General features: G+C 43.9%; 2 protein-coding genes across 3 annotated transcripts in view; one reads left to right on the top strand and one right to left on the bottom strand.

The window, feature by feature from the left end:
* Window positions 1-2,190: 2,190 nt before the first annotated feature.
* On the top strand, window positions 2,191-4,812 carry phox2a (paired like homeobox 2A; the record flags this gene model as incomplete). 2 transcript variants are annotated; one of them, XM_083695129.1, is made up of 3 exons in its annotated part: window positions 2,191-2,410; window positions 3,915-4,102; window positions 4,333-4,812. In XM_083695129.1, 3 exons carry the CDS (start codon window positions 2,191-2,193, stop codon window positions 4,810-4,812), a joined length of 888 nt encoding a protein of 295 aa, XP_083551255.1. The 2 variants fall into 2 exon arrangements, with proteins under 2 accessions (XP_083551255.1, XP_083551254.1); XM_083695128.1 differs by having other exon boundaries at window positions 4,291-4,812.
* A 2,033-nt stretch (window positions 4,813-6,845) lies between these two features.
* Window positions 6,846-19,925, bottom strand: part of inppl1a (inositol polyphosphate phosphatase-like 1a) — a 32,927-nt gene continuing 19,847 nt past the window's right edge. The window contains exons 9-27 of the mRNA XM_083695068.1: window positions 19,216-19,366; window positions 18,408-18,514; window positions 17,985-18,087; window positions 17,629-17,825; window positions 17,408-17,525; window positions 16,897-16,993; window positions 16,664-16,802; window positions 15,869-15,968; window positions 14,690-14,778; window positions 14,526-14,607; window positions 11,706-11,795; window positions 11,330-11,443; window positions 10,777-10,953; window positions 10,462-10,617; window positions 10,283-10,367; window positions 10,035-10,124; window positions 9,220-9,943; window positions 8,957-9,090; window positions 6,846-8,829 (exon numbers count right to left, since the gene is read on the bottom strand). Coding sequence (XP_083551194.1) covers window positions 8,736-8,829; window positions 8,957-9,090; window positions 9,220-9,943; window positions 10,035-10,124; window positions 10,283-10,367; window positions 10,462-10,617; window positions 10,777-10,953; window positions 11,330-11,443; window positions 11,706-11,795; window positions 14,526-14,607; window positions 14,690-14,778; window positions 15,869-15,968; window positions 16,664-16,802; window positions 16,897-16,993; window positions 17,408-17,525; window positions 17,629-17,825; window positions 17,985-18,087; window positions 18,408-18,514; window positions 19,216-19,366 — 2,847 coding nt within the window. The 3' untranslated portion in view covers window positions 6,846-8,735. The remainder of the gene's footprint in view (window positions 8,830-8,956; window positions 9,091-9,219; window positions 9,944-10,034; window positions 10,125-10,282; window positions 10,368-10,461; window positions 10,618-10,776; window positions 10,954-11,329; window positions 11,444-11,705; window positions 11,796-14,525; window positions 14,608-14,689; window positions 14,779-15,868; window positions 15,969-16,663; window positions 16,803-16,896; window positions 16,994-17,407; window positions 17,526-17,628; window positions 17,826-17,984; window positions 18,088-18,407; window positions 18,515-19,215; window positions 19,367-19,925) is intronic.

The following is a 19,925-nucleotide window of genomic DNA, read 5'->3' as shown; positions in this document are numbered from 1 at the left end:
ATAAACAAGGTCAATAGCATGAACAGACCCAAGAGCAAAACCTTGCTAGATTTACAGGTGTTACTATAGCTTTTTTTCTGCAGGCTGGTAATGCCATGTCACACACACTCGCATGGTTTAGACCTATATGGCTAGGCTATAATTTAAAGCACACTGACACGGTGCTGAAACGACCTATAGAGGGTTGAAGAGGCGCGTGGACGGGGTGATCCCACCTGTGGCTGTTTGACAGATTAAAGTATGTTTGTCACTTGATCACGTTTATATTATTCCCTTTCCTCTCTGAGAGTGGTAACTGCGCGTGCCACATAAGCTATATTTCGGGAATAGTGAGCTGCTGGCGTGTGCATATGATTTATCCGGTGATGGATGAGGGACGGTTGCGCGAGGGGATCCCGTCGGCGCACCAGCTATTCAATCCAGAATTACCTAAATGCACCATGACGTATCCGCTCGAGGCGGCCCATGTCTTACCGGGTTAGAGCCAGAGCGCACGACAGCTATCTGACTAGTGGTGCCAGGTCAGTTGAGCCCGAGAGAGAAAGAGAGTGTGCTACAGTATGGGCTCAAGTTATCAGGGCTCGTGACTGGTAAAAAAAATAATTGACCACTGAAAAACAGAAGATACCGGTACGCTAAACAACATGGCTAGTTTGTTGAGATGAACATTTATTCCATCGAATATATTTTTGGTTTTGGTTTTAGGCCTATAGGTCTAGCTATATAGCAGGCTATCGCAATAATTGTTTAAAAACATGGACAGTCAAAATCCTTGGCCTGATAGCCTTGGCCTGACCCTCGAAGTGCCCCTCCTTGCACCGGCCCTCAGTGTTTCTCGTTCCGGTTCGGGCGCGGGCCCGATCGATAACCGGGGATGACCCTCATAACTGGCGTTCTGGACAACAACCACGTTGTCCAAAGATTCCTAACATTTATTAATTCTCTTAGATAGTTTAATGAAGTTAGCCTAGACCAATAATGCATGGGTAGACGCAGCAAATGCAGGTTATTCAATGACATCAGAGGGACAGGAGCGGCAGGTTATCTAATGGCATTAGACGCGGCCGCTGGTCAAGTGGTGATAATACGAGAAGCCACTGCCGAGTGAGGGCCGCACTTTACATAGAAACCCCATGACATCACGCACGCACACACACACATGGCCACAGGCCACACTCCTCTAATCTTTAGAGTAGGCCTATACGCGCGTAAATTGGATTGCTGTTTGGAGGATATAGGTCGCATACTCCTCTAACGAAAAGCCTCTTAATTTCACAATCAGTTGAGAGGCAGATTCATATGATTCTGCTCTCGTCCGATTTCGGCTAATCATGAGAGCTGAATCGATCTCAGATTCAGACTCTTAGAATATAGTGTTAACATGATGAGTATCTCCTGTAAAGTATGTAAGGTTGAAAGGCAGTGTGGATGTATCTTATCACTTTCTTAGACACCAAACACTAACTTAAATTTATAGGGGTCAATAATGCATGATAATTATTGTGTTCTGGTGGGTTCAGTCGTATGAGGTGCCACTGCATTCGCTCAGTCCTGAGACAAAAGTGAAATCTCCATCTGAACTATATTTTGAACCATGTCTTTTAATTTCAGAAATCAGAATCAAATCTCGAATTTCCTCTGACATAAAGACGTCTGGTTGAGGGGGTTAACCTTGCGTGCATTAGTGATGCATGAGCGGTGGGAGGGGGCTGGCCGCGCGCGATGCCCCCCAATAGACTCTCGAGACTCTCATTGTCATGGAAAGAGACCACCGCCTCGCTATTGTCTCGGGTTCTGCCAAGTTTATTATAAACACTGTGCGAGTTGCCCAGTGCGCTGTCAAACGGAGCGCGAGGTGGTCAGAGAGGGAGCGAAAGACGGAGGGACGTGGATGGAAGTGAAACAATACTGATAGAGCGAGGAAAAAGAGGAAAAAATAAAGAGGAAAGGCATTTCAGAGATTGTTCCAGGAGGGGAGAAGTAGACTCGACGGAAAACAAGAAAATCGACAACAAGATTGGCGAGTAGGGTTGATAACTTGGAGACCAAACGGTGGTCCTTGGAGATATCAGAGAGACTCACTCTCCCGGGTCTTGTTTGTTAAAAAAGTTTTAAATTTTCTACAATTCAGAGATATTAATTTTAAACCGGTTTCCACCGCTCACCGCAGAGTTGGCCCCGCGCGTCTCCATGTATAAAATGGATTACTCCTACCTGAACTCCTACGACTCGTGCATGGCCGCCATGGAGGCGTCGGCCTACGCGGACTTCAGCTCGTGTAGCCAGGCCAGCTCGTTCCAGTACAACCCGATCCGGACCGGGTTCACAAATCCAGGCTGCACGCCCCTCAGCACCGCGAGCTGCACGCTGGGCGCACTGCGCGAGCATCAGCCAACACCCTACTCCACAGGTAAGAGCGCGTGATGGCACGGGAGGTAAGGGCAGCCGCAGCGGGCTCTAGAAGACATCGAGGCTCCGACTCGCTGAGGCTCGAGTCGTGTGGCTCTTCGTCCCCTTCCTTCCCGTTCCTTTGCAGCTGTTTGCAGTGTTATGAGAAATTTTCTCACGTTTTATGAGAAATTCGTTCTCAATAATTAATGTTATTGTTATGAGAACGTTGTATCCCGGCACAACTGAAATAATGGGCTTGGCGAAATTTGTATTCTTTTCTGAGGGGTGCATGGTACGAATAACCAGCTGGCACTTATGTTTGTTGAATAAAATGTAATCACTCCAAAATTCGCAAAAATGTTATAATTTCCAATGTAATCTAATCAAATGTGTAATACGTCATTAGGCTAATGACAATTACCCCAGTTTCTATGTGTGGTCTCATTCATATAGCCTACACTTTGACATTTGTCACTGCATAAAGAAGTTACATGATTAAGTTTCAACAAGGTAATCCGAGTAATATAAATTCATTTTATTTCCATATGTATGTTTTTATAGGCTTATTCATGAGACTAGCCTTAAGTAAGCATTTAAATTGCTGGCTGTGCCTACAGATATTCGATAGCACGAACTTGCTTTTGCCACGAAATGAGATCATTTAACTTTTTACTTAAAGATCAAACGACCTATCCCTTACTCAGGCAATAATAATAATAATAATAATAATAATAATAATAATAATAACAATAATAATAACAATAACAATAACAATCATAATAATAATTGATAATGATAATAATAATAGCTTACACATTGTAACAACAACAATAATAATAATCATAATAATCATGTTTTTCATGTTTTTAAAGATGAATTAATTGTTTAGCCTACTGTAGCCTATCGAAAACTGTACTCTTCAGCATAATTTCGCGCGCACTTCCCACTTTTTGCACTTATTTCGTACACTCTTGACACGAAATAAGTGCATTTGTGATAATAGGCTTATCTGTTTCTATAGGCTATATGTTTTTAATTACATTCTTTATATTTAAACACTTGAAACGAATTGTTAATCATAATGTTAACATATAAATGTCTTCGTTGCTGTTCAGTTATTTATATTTGTATGAGAAAAGATGGCCTGTTATTGCATATAGATAATATATAATATGTTATCATGTTATAGGCTTTAGGCTATCATATCATAACTAGGCATATTGCCTACGTAATTGGACAATTAAAGTAATGATATTTTGTTTTCCAATATATGCATGCATAGTAGGCTAAGTGAAACACAGATATTTACTTAGAATACGCGGTTAATTAGTCTATTATTGTTGCTCAAAAAGACTCGTTTACCACCACCGTTTTTCTTAGAATATTTTAACTTTTTTTTAATTCTTCAATTTACTGAATTGCTCAACTTCACAACATACCAAATTATAGCCTACAACAATTCATACGAATGATTAAACAATATTCTATATTCTTGGCTTTCTTGATATTGATTGATTCCGCAGTTCCGTATAAATTCTTCTCGGACCCCTCCGGTCTGAACGAGAAGCGGAAGCAGCGGCGCATCCGGACCACTTTCACGAGCTCTCAGCTGAAGGAACTGGAGCGCGTATTCGCGGAGACACACTACCCTGACATCTACACACGGGAGGAGCTAGCACTCAAGATTGACCTCACTGAGGCGCGGGTGCAGGTGAGACTGTCATCTAGGGAGTGATTAATTGAAAATATATCATGCAGGAAAAACAATTAATTTGGAGGAGGACAGATATCAGAAACTGAATTGGATATTTATTATCACCTTCCTTCTGTGCTTCAGATATTTTTTTTTAGAGATGCAATTGATACAATTGTTGGGTTTTCTCTTTTCTTTCGGTTTAGCTTATTGTTAAAATCTGTTCTCTGTCTGTGTATGTGGATCAGGTATGGTTCCAAAACCGGCGTGCTAAATTCCGGAAACAGGAGCGTGCAGCCAACTCTAAATCCAGTAATGGCACTGGAGGGAGTACCGGGAGCACCGGGGGGAAGAAGGGTGAGCCAAGGTCTTCCTCAGACGACGACGAATCAAAAGATTCCACCTGCAGCCCTACTCCGGACAGCACTGCGTCCTTGCCTGGCTCGGCCAATGGGAACATGGGCAGCCCGGCCAGCCTAAGCCCAAGCCCTGCACCTGCAAATGGTGGATACGGTAACAGTTCCAGCTCGCCTGCCCTGCAGGGGCTCAAGTCCCCCAGCTGGCCCAGCCTGGGCCCCTCTAACCCAGGCATGGTCCAACCCGCAGCTCAGGCTCCAGAGTTGCTGAAGGCCTGGCAGCCGGCAGACAGTATGACTGGGCCATTTTCTGGCGTGCTGTCCTCTTTCCACAGAAAACCCAACCCTATCCTCAAGACTAACCTGTTCTAGACTACAGACGTTGTGTTCTCTATTCAAGGGAGATGAAAGAAACAGAGCAGACCTCTCCATTATACACATATCTATAACCCCTTACCCTTTTTAAACTAACACCCCCTTTAATTTATTGCCACCTAGACTCTCCAAGTGACAGTTGTAGTGTGCGTATGTGTGTGTGTGTGTGTGTGTGCGTATGTGTGTGTGTGTGTGTGTGTGTATGTGTGTGTGTGTGTGTGTGTGTGTGTGTGTGTGTGTGTGTGTGTGTGTGTGTGGGATTGAGTGTGTTCACTCAATCACTCAATCCCACAAACACACTCAATCCCACACACAAACACACACACACATACACACACACACACACACACACACACACATACACACACACACACACACATACGCAAACACACACACACACACACACACACACACACACATGCAAACACACACACACAAAAAAAGTATTAAACGCATTAGTAGACACTGTCATGCACTTAGTCGTCCCAACAGCAAGGTTAATGCTAGGTCTCTCTGATTCGAATGGTAATCAGTAGAGTGAAGATAAATACAGAATCTCCCAAGGCCAGAGGAGAAACTGGGGGACAAAATCCAAACTGTCCAAATCCAAACCAGCAAGCACAACTTCCTTTAAGGGAAGGGACCCCCAAATTCCAGGAGCAGGAGAGGGGACCCCAAATCCAATTAGCCCTGCCTAAGCCAGACCAGATCCCGCCACAACACTCTGTCTCTCTCTCTCTCTCTCTCTCACACACACACACACACACACACACACACACACAATCTCACTTCATTCCGTCAGTGACCCCCCGACACAGCTCCCACTGTCAGACTGTCAGCATCCTCCCCCCCCAAAGCATCAAACCCATACCAGCTCAAACATTTCACATATATCGATTTACCCCTCATGCACACACCACTCTGGCAATTGCCCCCCTCCTTCGTGCCTCCTCCCTTACTTACTTACTTACTTACTTACTTACTATACAGGAGGGGTTTAATAGAGGGTTTTTGGGTTATTCTGATGGGCAGTGTGTGTCTGATCTGTTGGACTTTCTCTGACTGCAGTATGAACACTGGACCAGCGGTCATAACACACCTCTTACCCAAGTGGCTACAGTTCTACCACACCTCTTCCCCTGTCTCCCTTTGTCTCTCAGTAATTGTAAAAATTATTGTCCTCATTGAGTCCAGCTCCGCATTATCCTCTGAAGTTGGGTTATTTATTGCAAGATAAAGGTGTAAAAACAATAAACAAGTTTTTGTGTGTGACCAACAACAGCAGCCAGGTCTTTTTAAACAGATATGTATCAAATATTGTGACTTGAAAATTATTTGTAAATAGTAATATAAATATTAGGTAGTGTCTTTTTTCTTACATTGCTTTACAGTGTTGTTCATTACAAAAATCGTCTGTCTCAAAACCCTGCCTAAATATAGCCAGGGGGAAGGGTCATAGCAACCTAATGAAGGGTTATAGCACTACTGTAATATTCTATCTAATAAATCTACACTATAAAAGCACTGCTCAAAAATCTATATGATCTGTTTTTTTCCCTTCTCTCTATATGATCTGGGATGGGGGAGAGAAGAGAGAGAGAAGTGTGTATGTGTGAGAGAAAGAGGGAGGGAGAGAAAGAGTCTGTCTAAGTGAGAGAGAGAGAGAGAGAGAGGGAGAGTGAAAGGATGATGGCAGTGTACATTCATGCTCAGTGGTAAGACAGTGAATGGCATTCTGCAACAGTGATCATGATCGTCATGGAAACTTCTCAGAACATTCTTTGCCTTTTCTGGATCATGGCGTGTGTTTGTAAGAGGTTGTTGCAGTATGTGTGTGTGTATGAGCTTGTATATACACTATATACACTATTCTAAAGATTTCCTGCACATACATTCTGTTTTGTTTCACACAGTATTTAGTAAAGGAGAGGGAAGGGGTGTCATTTCATTATTATTCTCCCTCTCATCCAGGAACAAGAAAAACATTGAGAACACAAGATCATTAGTACAAATCACAAATAGACAATACAGAAGTTATACATTCGTTTTTATTTACTAAGACGGATAAACATGAATTCAACAACAAAAAATAACTTAAAACACAACAATAGTAGTGTTAGAAACCCAAATGGCTAAGTCTGAGGAAGGAGAAACAGAAAACAGCATTCGGAGATGAGTGAAACATGCACGCACGGACACACTTCATTGTTTCCTAACACAGAAACAGCCAGGGGAATCTAAATGAGAACATTAACAATAAAAGTATCTGACAGGCTTTATTTCTTGTGTTTATTTCAACAGAGAGAGATGGAGTAAAGAGACAGATCCTGGGTTAACACTAGAATTATGGTTTATGGCTGTTATATTTGGCTGTTACAACATAGTCACAAAATTTACACTGGAGCTCCCAACGTGAGATTCTGTACAACACAAACTACACAGCATGGAAGTAGCTAAGTGTAGTGGAGAGAGAGGATGGTGGGTTTGGGGTTGGACAGACCTAGAGGGAGGCCCAAGGGGATAAGTTTGTGAATCAACACCCTCTCCCTCAACACCTAAAAAAGGAGAAACAAACTTGGCACTGAAGTCGCTGGTCGCTAACCTGGATACCGGAGTTGGAGAAAAGGCTAAATCACTGTGATTACCATTTCAGAAAGGCCTTAAGAAAAACAGCCTTACATTTCTACCCTTTCCACTCCTTGTGTAATACAGAGTATATATTTTTAAAACAGTTAAAGAACATTAACATACAAATATATATAAAACATAATCAAAGTATAATGTTAAAAAAAATAATCAGTCTTTTTACATGACTTGGTGTGTTTTCAGTTTTCCCCTGTGTGGTTGCAAAGTGAGCTCCTACTGAGGTTTATACAACAGCACCATCTGATGGTGAAATGAGGGACCAACAGCCTGTGCTCTATCAGGGTTCCTCAACATTGATCCTGTGGACCTTTATCATATGCTGTATTTTATGCACTACTAATACATTTCCTGACTCTGGGGCCTGTTCTTTTGGCATGAAACCGAAGGAAACGTTTAGAAAACCTTTTGAAAGGAGGAAGGCACTTCCTGAATTTGTCCAATTTCCCCACTGCAAAACGCTTTGCAACTTTGTGCCTGAACCAACCCAACAGACAGGTCAGGTATCTCCAGGACCCGAATTAAGAAACCAAACTGAGTTACAGGACTGACCTTCAGCTGCACGCTGGGTACTGTAGTTTGTGCTACTGAGGAGGGAGGGCATTGGACCCAGTGAGTCAGTCATTACAGCTCATGTGCCCCCAGCGTGCATTCAGACAATAACAACAACAACAACAATAACAATAACAACAACAGGTCCAGAATAGGATCAGAACAAGTTTAGAACATGATCAGTCAGACAGGGAAAGTGTTTCAAGTCTCACAGTGCTGGTTTGGTTCGCTCCATTCCCTTTATCTTTATCAACATAAAACATATAGACACCAATAAACAACTAATAGGAGATAATAATAATAATAATAATAATAATAATAATAATAATAATAATAATAATAATAATGACTAACAACAGTAATAACAATGGTAAGTTCTAGAAGTGTTACGGTGTGATCTCTGGGCAAGGCCCAAACTGTAACCCAACAAGAGCTCAATCGCTTCTTGATGATGTCACTGGCTGTGTGGGGTGGGGGGGTGGGGGGGTGGTAGAGGCATGTAGTGATGAAGAACAGAAATGTTTAAACTATTTAAATAAGACGTTACTATGGTCACTATGGCAGTCACCATTACAACAACATACAGTACATCTAAAAAAAGAGAATATAATTTAAATGGAGTGCAATTTCTCTCAGAAGGCACAGTCTGGCATAAATTGGCACATTTTAGCCCAGTTCAGCTGGTGTAGTCCAGTATAGAGCGGTTCAGCCTGGCATAGACCGGTTCACTTCTGCTGCTGTCTCAAACTTTCCAGCAGGATTCCTTTGTGGGCAGGGTCTAGAATACCCGCCTCCTCCAGGTCCTCCTCTGTGATGTCACTAAAGGTAGAACGTAATTGGGTCAAATCCAGCAAGTGTCTCACTCTTTACCACATCTGTGAGGTTGACAGTCCACATCCGGTTTCTGTGTATGTGTGTGTGTGTGTGTGTGTGTGTGTCTCCATACCTGAGGAACTCAAGGTCATCCCAGCCATTGTGTAACAGTCCCTCCTCATATCTCTCCAGACCCAGCCTCTGCAGCCACTCTCCTACAGACGACTCTCCCACTGAAAGAGATGAGCTACTACTGCCCCACAGTGCCTGCATGCGCGCACGTGCAGGCCCACACACACACACACACACACACACACACACACAGTAAAAATATAACATTCGTAATTTTAGCACTGTATCAAAGGCTGTGTTGTTCAGTATAAAACAGGTCCTCACCTCCTCTGGCAGATCTTCTGCGATGCTCTCGGTTATGGGAGCTCTAGGGGGGAAGGTACGACAGGCATCCCCTAATCCTAACCCCTGAGCCCTGAGATGGGGGGGTGCAGAGGGAGCGCGAGGCGGCTGGGAGGGAAACTCACTCTCACTCAGCGTCTTCGCCATTTGCAGCACTGAACACGATTGGTCATCCAGCGCACCAGCCCCTCCCCCTCCCCTCCTAAACCCTTCCCCAAAGCCAAACGCAGCACTGGGATTAGTGGAGGGGATCCTGACCTCTGCCAGGTCGGGGTAGAGTGGGCGAGGTTTAGAGAAAGGAGAGTCTGTCATCTCCAGGGCTCCTTTAGGCAATGGGGGAGGGGGGAAGTCAGGGGGGGGACGGTTTAGCGTGCCAACCCCAATTCCCCCCAGTGCGGCCCCTGCCCCTCCCATTCCCCCCACACTCCCATCATCCTCTGAGGACCCCTCCTCACTGATGGTCCGGACAGGGTGGCCAGCTGTGTGCCTGCGCTGGTGAGAGGACACGGAAGGAGGTTTGGTTCTCGCCCCTGCTGAGGGAGGGACTTTACCGACCTGGGGTGGACAGGAGGAGGGGGAGGGGAGGAGCTCGGGGGACAGAGCAGCTGCTGATTGGTTGGGAACACCCTCTAGGATGTAGTAAGCAGGGTTATTGTAGCTGTTCTTGCAGACAGATGGGTCTCCCTCTGCTGAATCCTGCTTAGCCCTGAAACACACAGAGGACAAGAGAGAGTGCATGTGTATATGCTAATCAGGCTGCAAAGAGTGTGTGTGTGTGTCTTGTAGTGTGTGTGTACCTGGCTGTAGTCTCCTCCTTGCTGTTCCTCTCTCCCTCCTCGCTCACCTTCCCCAGCTCCGTCCCCACTTGTTTACGTGTCAGGGATGGCCTGTAGGACACATTAGCAACATGCCAAGAAGATGCTTAGTAACATACTAAGGAACACTTTCAAATACACTAAACCCATTAAACACCTCTGCCCTCACAGAAGATTCCACACAGAGGACGTGGAGAACAGTGTTAGGTTGTGGGTGTTGTGTTACTCACTTGACGTAGTCGTGTCCAGAGCGCGGGGGCAGAGTGGCTCTGCCTTTCGGACCACCTGTCTCATCTTTATCCACACTGATCCACTCTGGAATCAATCAATACACAAATTCAAAACAAAACCACATACGCAAACAACTCACGTACATGTGTGCACACACACACAGACACACACACAGTACCATAAAGTCTCTCTCTAGTGCCCATCCTTTCAGCAGGCACGCGGACCCTCATAGACCCCCTGATGTTGCCTGTCTCCTCCCCTCGGTGGGAGAGATAGGTATGGAACTGTTGAGCCGTGCTGCCTATCATTGACTTCAGAGCCAGCACACACTCTCCTGGGGGTAGAAATACAACACACACAAACAGTCATAACACCCAGTGACTTGGAGACAGTATGCACACACACACTGCACAGAGTGGCTGCAGAGCTTCTAGAGCTTTGAAGGGGATACGGTGTACACTGACATTAAACGCACGCACACACACACACGTACCGTAGGACTCATATCCGTCCAGTGATTTAACGGTGAGCAGAAGGTGTTGGTCCTGGAGGTACTCTATCTCAGAGAGGAGGGGCTTGAGGGTGGTCAGCTGCTTATTGGACCAGCCCACACGCAGGAAGTTCACATTATCACTGCTCTGGCTGTCATTCTCATAACTCTTCTTAAACTCTACAGAGAGGAAGAAAGAGAGAGAGACTGATTTTAAATCTCAGTCTGTCTAACGGCTAAACTACACCAACGCCGTGACGACAGGATAATATCTCCAAAACAATTTGTTGTTGATGTTGCAAGAATATAGCATCCCTTTATGAAGTGTAGCTGAAATTATTTTCAGATAACCTCGTTATGAAATATAGCCTATTTCCTCTTCTGATAAATGTTGATTACCCCACTGTAGAAATCACACAAGAGCCTTCCCTTGAACTATTATGGGCCTGCAAATGTGAAATAGAAGTTGATGGATGAGTGTGTGAGTGGGTGTATGTGTGTGTGTGTGTGTGTGTATGTGTGTGTGTGTGTGTGTATGTGTGTGTGTATGTCTCACCCTCCAGGCAGGGGGAGTAGAACTCGATAAAGAACTTGGTCCTGCTGGCTGTCTTCACAATGGCCTCAATGCTCTCAAACTCTATATACGCCTGTTCTGAAGACTTAGGTAGACCTGGAGAGACGGAGTGTGTGTGTGTGTGTGTGTGTGTGTGTGTGTGTGGGAAGGGGGGGGGGGTGGTAAGGAGGGACAGGGAGAGAGAGTTAGACTTCAACTCAATTCCACACAATTCATACTTTATTGCCATAAAACAATACTTGATAAGGATTTGTTTTATTGCCATTGACCAAAACTATCAAAAGCAGAAATTATGACTTCATCAAAAGCATTTCACATTCCAACCCCTGTTATGATCTCTGATGGTTATCAGCCATACCTTTCTTGGACACAAACTGGGATGTCACTCCCACCTCAAATGTAGCAAACACAGGGGAGTGGTCACTGGTCACAATATCATCGGTACAGCCTGGAGGAAGGGAGAGAGGGAGGAGAGATTTTGAGTTTAACAAATCTTTAAACTAAGTGAATTTTACATCGCTACATGGCGGCACGCCTTGCCTTCTCAGAAAAACAAAACATCTATCTGCCACACACTGAAAAAAGAAACAAAACGAATCACATCTACAAATAAAAGTTCTCCCTCTACCACAGCACACAGCTCCCCTACAGCCCCACTTCTCCTCAAACCCTGGAAGATCCTTTACCGCCATGAAAAAAGCAAAGTCCAGTTTGATCGTTGTTTTCACCAACCCCTTAAAAACATTCCTTACATCATGGCCCTGTACATTGAACATTCCTTTCCAACACCTGGGTTTAGTATTGAAACAAAAGCATTCACAGCAATGATGCCATGCAACACCCTCCGTTGCATGTCACCAGTGCCCTTTGTTAATGGTGATTTATAGTGTCTTTGTTCAGCACCTTAACACTATCCCTATACAACACCTTCCCTGTTATCCCATCCAGCCCCACCCTCTCCAATCCTCCCAAAGCAAGCAGTTGTCCAGTGCGGTTTGATGCATGTTGGGCGTGATCCCCAGTCGGGGGAAAGGAGCACTGGTGTCAAACACCTGGTGGTTGCAGTTGTAGTGTTAGGGAGTCTATTGCTGTCTATTATAAAGAGTGCCTGCTCTAGACCTTCCCATCTGCCGCAGTATAAGACCTGCCACCCTGCTCCAGACCACATCCTCTGACCCATAAAGCAACCGCTGAATGAACTGGAGATGGAAAGCAGCAGCCCTACTGGCCAGGTGCACAAGACCCTGTCCCCTTCCTCTTTTGGTAAATAGAGAACACTTTGTAGAACCAAGTGACATCTGCCCCTGAAAAAATCTACAATGGCAGCATGCACCCTCACAAGAAGGCCTGAAGGTGGCTCCAAGCATGACAGGCGATGCCACAGGGCAGTGGCAACCAAGTTGTTGACAATAAGAGTGCGCCCTCTATATGACATGCAGGATAGTAACCATCGCCACCTCCCCAGCTGTCCCTGAACCATCTCAAGAACCCCCTCCCAATTCTTCTGCATTGTCACCTCATTCCCTAGGTACACTCCAAGGTACTTTCAACCTCCCTTACTCCACCTCAGACCCCCTGACAGTGACGGGAGATAGCAGCCCCCCCCCCCCCCCCCCCCACCTGTACTGCACAGCTTAGCCCAGTTTACCCTTGCAGAGGAGATTCCCCCAAACTGACTAACAATCAAACTCAAACTGTCAGCCTCTATCTTGCTTTTCACTATAATTAACACATCATCAGCGTAAGCTGAGAGGAAGACAGGCGAATCCCTTGTGAGAGGTAAACCCCTTCAAGTTTAGCTTGAATACGTTGTAGTAGGGGTTCAATAGCGATAGTATATAACATTCCTGATAGTGAGCACTCCTGCCTAATACATCTACACACTTGAAAGGGTGAGAACTCTTTTATTGTCACCATAGAGCACCCTGACCACGGCGATAAAACCAGGGTTGAAACCAAACGCCTCAAAAGTGCGCCATAAATATTGGTGTTCAATCAAACTCCTTTTAATGATCAATTGAAATCAGCCCCGTATTTAATTCAATGGCCCTAGAGTGTCCAAAAAGTCTTGAACAAGGGATATATTATCCCCAATTGACCTGCCAGGGACACAGTAGGACTGATCCGTATGCATGACCTGACCTAAAACCTCCCTCAGCTTATTGGCCAAAGCCTTGGACAGGATTTTGTAATTGGTACACAGTAAGGCCACCGGCCTCCAGTTCCTAACCTCCCTAAGGTCACCCTTTTTAGGCAGTAGGGGGAGGACCGCCCTACTGCAACTGAGCGGTAGCTTTTTCAGCCCAATGAGCTCCTGTCCAGGAGCTGTGCGAAGGTAGTGAATAATCCTACTCTGGCCGTTCTTTTTCTCCAAACTGAAGAAAAATGTGGATGGGGCATCCATTTAAGAGACACTCTGAAACCTGGATCTCACCAATGCCCCCTGTGCTCTGATACCCAGCAGGTCCACCAATGCCCCCTGTGCTCTGATACCCAGCAGGTCCACCAATGCGGCTTATTTTGCCTTAGTTTGGATCTCCTGTGGTCTCAACCAAGCCTGGACTTCCACAATATCAGTCTCTAGGGCCTTAATTGATCAGGCAATATCCCTGGTGACATTGAATTTGTACTGATTACAGAATTGTTGAATCTGAACTTTACCCTTAATAGATTTTCTTTTAGTGGCTGGCACTATGAAAAAGGATAATGCACCCTGCACTGGCACTAGCACCGGCAGCCGGTTCCTCACTCTCCTTTTCCGGGCAAGAGCACAACAAATGGCCCTCCCTCCTTCATTGTTTCAGTAGAAGCGAAAATCACATAATTAAACCCATCTATTTTAAACTTGAACATTAGACTCAGCTCATCAGTGTCTTTATTTAAAACCATGTACATTATCTTCTCTCTGACTCAACATTTGGCTGTGGACTACACAGGATACCACAGGGAGGGACAAGAGTAGAAATACAGTTCTGTTAAATGTATCATGGCAAAGTAACAAATTCCTCAAGCCCAATGGGACACCCTCCTAGGACAGTCTCAGACAGGACCCCTTTCACCTGTACTATTCTAAACTGAGAAAACCTGTTCACAACCATAGTCCTGTGAATGCTACTACATTTAACTGTGCTACTCCATGTCTGGGCATGCTACTGCAGTAGTGTGTGATAGGCCTCACCATAAGAGTTACAGACGATGTGAGTCTCAGGGTAAGACTTCCACAGGATCCGGTCACACCATGACGGAACGTTAGTCCTCATCTAAGAGAGAGAGATGAGGGGGGATGAGAGTAGAAGAGAGATGGTATTGTGTGTGTTTGTGTGTGTGTGTGTGTGTACGTACCCCTGTGGCTTTCTGTTTCTGCCACACGTATGTGTCCCTGGAGCCACGCTCATAACGATAGGTGGGTGGGTAAGAGATCTCCTCCTCCGCTGGATGGATTGATGGACAGACACAGACAGACATCAGAACAAGGAACACCATCTGATAACACAGTAACATATGCAACTGAATTTATCCCCTTGGAAAAATACAGTGCCCTGCGTAGGTAATGGGACAGTGAATAGTTTTTAATCTACACTCCAAAAGTATGGATTTGAAATCAAACAATTACTATGAGGTTAAAGTAAAGATTCACCACTTTTATTTGTGTACATATTGGTTTCACCATTCAGAAATTACAACACTTATGCACAGCCCCCCTGTTTGAGGGTACCAAAGTGATGGAACAGATTTATCAAATGTCCGAATTAAGCACTCTGTTTCGTATTTGGTCAACAATCCTTTGCATGCAAGAACTGCCTGAATTCTGCGACCCATTGACCCCACCAGACACTCGGCATCTTCTCTGGTGATGCTCTGCCAGATCTGTACTGCAGCCATCTTCAGTTGTTGTTTGTTTTAGTCTACTGATGTCTACTTTTTTTAAAATATGTTTTTAGAGCATTTCTGCTTTATTGGGATAGAGACAGTAGAGATTGACAGGAAGGATGGGAGAGAGAGGAGGGATGACATGCAAGATATGTCGAGGGTCGGAATCGAACCAGGAACCTTGCGATTACGTGGCATGCGCATTAGTGTGCTACGCCACCAAGCGCCCCGAGAATGTCTACCTTAACCTCACAGCAATTGTTTGATTTCAAATCCAAATGTTTGGAGTGATGAAGCCAAAAGAAGAAGACATGCTTCACTGCCCCAGGGATTTCCCCAAATAATGAGTGGCGCTGCGCCATGCTGTGAACTTTGCTATGTAAACATTTCAAGGCAAATTAAACTATATATTTAGTAATGATAGAGTAAATATCTTTGATCGCCAAATACATTGTTGTTAAAAACAAAACTGAAAGTGAAAGCGTTATGATGTTCTGTATTTTTTGCGCATTTTTACATGAATAAACGCGAGTTGGGTTTTCATAATGCAATCCAGTGCCACGCTGTTCAAAAATCCTGGGGAGAACCCTGTGTCCCATTACTTACGCAGGGCACTGTAAGTTGATGACGGTACAGAAGGGTGTTACTGACCAAAGCGTAGGAACACCTTGTTCTTCTCTCTCTCCAGGTTGAGCTGATCCACTTTCAGCAGAGGATCAAACTCCTTCCTGTTGATGTAGTTCAGAATCTCCTGAGGAAGAGAGAGAGAGAGGGGGGGGGGGTATTATGACATACACTCACTGAGCACTTTATAAGGAACACTATACTAATACTGGGTAGGGCCTCCCTTTGCTCTCAAAACAGCCTCAATTCTTCGAGGCATTGAATCCACAAGATCTTGGAAAAATTCCTTTGAGATTCTGGTCCATGATGACATGATTGCACTTGAAAAATCTGCAGAAATTGCGTGATGCACTTTCAAGCTGCGAATCTCCTGTTCTACCACATCCCAAAGGTGTTCTATTGGATTTAGATCCGGTGACTGGGAAGGCCACTGAAGAACACTGAACTCATTGTCTTGTTCATGAAACCATTTTGAGACAAATTCTGCTTTGTGACATGGTGCATTATCATGCTGGAAGTAGCCATTAGAAGATGGGTAAATTATGGCCATGAAGGGATGCACATGGTCAGCAACAATACTCAAATAGGCTGTGGCATTCAAGTGATGATTGATTGGTATTAACAGGCTCAAAGTGTGCCAAGAAAACATTCCCCACACCATTACACCATCTCCACAATGAAAAGGTGCACAGGTGTTCCTAATAAAGTGTTCAGTGAGTGTGTGTTATATATATATATATATATATATATATATATATATATATATATATAATACCGTAACGTTGATGTCCACGTCCAGTGTGTGTGTGTGTGTGTGTGTACCTGTATGTCCATGTCTAGTCTGTAGTTGAGGTCTCCCAGCCAGAAGAGGTGTGTGAAGCGTAAGGAGATGTCGAAGGAGCTGAGTTGTTTGTCTCCCAGAGACAGGAGCCGCAGAATGTCCAGATAGTTCTGGTTCCTCCTACAGGGAAAGACAGGGAGGTAAACCCAGTCCAGGTCAAAGGCTCATCAGCAAAAACAAGACTTGATTTGCATGCGTGTGTGAGTGTGCGTACCTGGCAATCTTCTCATTGCCTGACGTCAAGTGGCAGTTCACAAAGCCGAATGACGTTCCATTAAACATAAAAGACACGCCTACTGCCCCTTTGTTACCTAGAAACAAGAAACAACAAAATGACAATATCCATAGTAAATAACAGAGACTAAGAGTTTGTGGACCTACAGTCTCCTGTGGTCTTAACCAGGATGTAACAGATGTTGTGTGTGTGTATGTACAGTTGTGGTCAGAGTATGTATGTATGTATGTATGTATGTATAGTTTTCACCCAGCAGATTTTGTCACATTTTCAGAAGACCCATAATAAATTCATAAAAGAACCAAACTTCATAAATGTTTTTTGTGACAAAGAAGTATGTGCTCCAATCAATCCATCATAGAAAAATGAGTTGAAGAAATGATTGGAAACTCAAGACTGCCATGACATACATGTTCTTTACAAGTGTATGTAAACTTCTGACCACAACTGTATGTATGTAAAAAAACATTCTGCATGTGTGTGGTTTTACCCAGTGTGTTAGCGATTCCTGTTTTAACACTGGATACTCCAACATGGCTTATGCGGTTCTCATGTTCCGGTTTCACCAGCACAGCAATCTTAATGTTCCATAGAGTCTGCACCGCAATCTAGAACCCAAGAGAACAAAGAACAAGGAGAAAACAACATCCTTCCCTCTCCTTCTTTCATTCCCATCTCTCAGCCCTCTCCCCCTCTGTCTCTCTCTCTCACCGGTTTGTATTCCATTTCGGTCTGGTCTCTCAGTGCAGTGCGGAGTGTCTCGACCCACTCACGGTCACAGACAGAGTTCTCCTGCGTTCCGAAGACATACAAGTCGTGAGGGATGGTCACAGTCATCTCATCAAGAGTCTTCCCCAAACCTCGACACAATACCCATGAACCCACTCCCTTGGGGGCAGGTACAGAGCCTATAGGAAAAACAATACAGACCATGAACCCACTTCCTTGGGGACAGGTACAGAGCTTATAGGAAAAACTAAACAGACATGTGGCTGCTGAGGAATAGGCGTATGTGTGTTGGAAGGGGATAAAAGGTGTGTGTGTGTGTGTGTGTGTGTGTGTCTAACCCATGTTCCATGTGCCTATGAAGATGGAGATCATGTCTGGCTCATCCTGGTTGGAATGTTTGTTCTTCATCAATTGTAGCAACTGGCAAAAGGCCTCTCGCTTCTGAAATAACACAGACATCACATTTAGAAACAAAAACTGTACTGTATGTGTGTGTATGTAAGATAACCTTTGCAGATTTTGTCAATATGTAAAACATCTCATTCATTACATAAATTTAATTATTTCTATATAATTTTGAATATACTGTAGATGCATATGCCAGCATGAGATCTAGTAATGTTTTTCTTCCAATAGATGTGGTCTTAGTCTGGGTTGATGGTCACACACAAAACCATGGTCCTGGAAGTCTTTCAGCTCATGTGATTGATATGCATTACTGACTACAAACTCAATATGTGTATGCTTGTGTGTGTTTGTACCTTGGCACTTGCGAAGATAAAGTCTTTCCTCTGACTCTTGTCCTTCTCCTTCTCAAACACAATCCCTAGTTTATTTTGTACACGCTGAGACTTAATCAGTTGACGGACTGAGAGAGAGAGAGAGAGAGAGAGATCAGCGAGGCTCATTGATCAATTGTGCGTACTGTACGCATGGATTTGCTCTTAAGCTGTGCATACAGTGTCTTAAGTAAGTATTCACCCCCCTGGACTTTTTCCACTTTTGGTTGTGTTACAAACAGACTTTAAAATACATTTAATTTAGATTGTTTTTACATTTTTGACCTTTAGCAGGCGCTTTAGTAATTTCATTCCGAAATCACATGAACTATTATCCTTGCACTTCAACCTATTGAGTGACTTGTTGAAGATATGTTTGCATTTTTGCATTTAGGAGTGTCATAGCAAAGGGGGTGAATACTTATTGACTCAAGACATTTAAGCTTTTCATTTTGAATGAATTTGTACACATTTAAAAAAAAAAAAAAAATCACTTTGACATTATGGGGTATATAAAAATGTAAATATACACAAGCGGGTAAGAACAAAATTGGATCTCTGCATGTTTCATGAATCACACGTCGGTTTTGTGTATGAGTCTTAAGAACCAATTTGGACATTATTGAATAACATATTGATGAATGAGGTCCAGTTTGCAGAGTGTGAATGATATGATAAGAGAATAATACTCCACTAACTCGGCCTGAATCCCCCTGATGTCGACCTCGGCTCTTACTCTTGTTGTGAGTGACTGTGTTCAAGTCTGTGATGTGTGTGTGTGTGTTCTCACTTTTGTCATGTGTGAAAGTGTTCCAGTCCTCCTGGTTGTCCTTCATCTTCTTCATCACCACTAGTCTTCCTCCCTCCACATCCACAGACAAGGTGTGCTTCTGACTCTTCCCTATCTTAGTCAGGTCAGCCAAATACACATCCAACTTCACCTGGAATAGAGAGGGGTTACACACACACACACACGTCAGCCTTGTCATATTCAGTATAGTTCATAATGTCTCAATAAACTATAGCACGTAGTGTTAAACAACACTGTTTCACCACCAGGAGGCCTCAGTGGCAGGACTAGGACATACTAGGAGAGGTTTCCAAGCACTCTATTGCAGGGGTTCTCAATGTTTTGATGACTGAAAGCCAATTTAGGGACCCAACATTGGATTGAGGGCTGACCAAAAGAAATGGAACACAAAATAATTCCAAAACAAATCATCTCTTTATTAGCTAACCTTAACCAATCATACATACCAGTGATCACAAAAACGTCTTTACAAGAGTCGTTCAAGAGGTCAGTTTAAGATTCATGAAAACATTTGGTTGTCTCAAAAGTGCCCTGCAAACATAGACACACAGACTAACTATAATACAATTTTTAACCACTGGGATGGCAATCTCGTAGAAGTAGGCTAATGGAAATAGAAATGAGTTCATTTTAAGATTAATCAAACTTTTAATCTATTCTTAATAATATAGTATTCATCATCATCATTA

This window comes from Argentina silus (genome assembly GCF_951799395.1).
Source record: "Argentina silus genome assembly, chromosome: X".
NCBI classification, from domain to species: Eukaryota; Metazoa; Chordata; class Actinopteri; order Argentiniformes; family Argentinidae; genus Argentina; species Argentina silus.
This window is presented reverse-complemented; position numbering and strand designations above follow the sequence as displayed.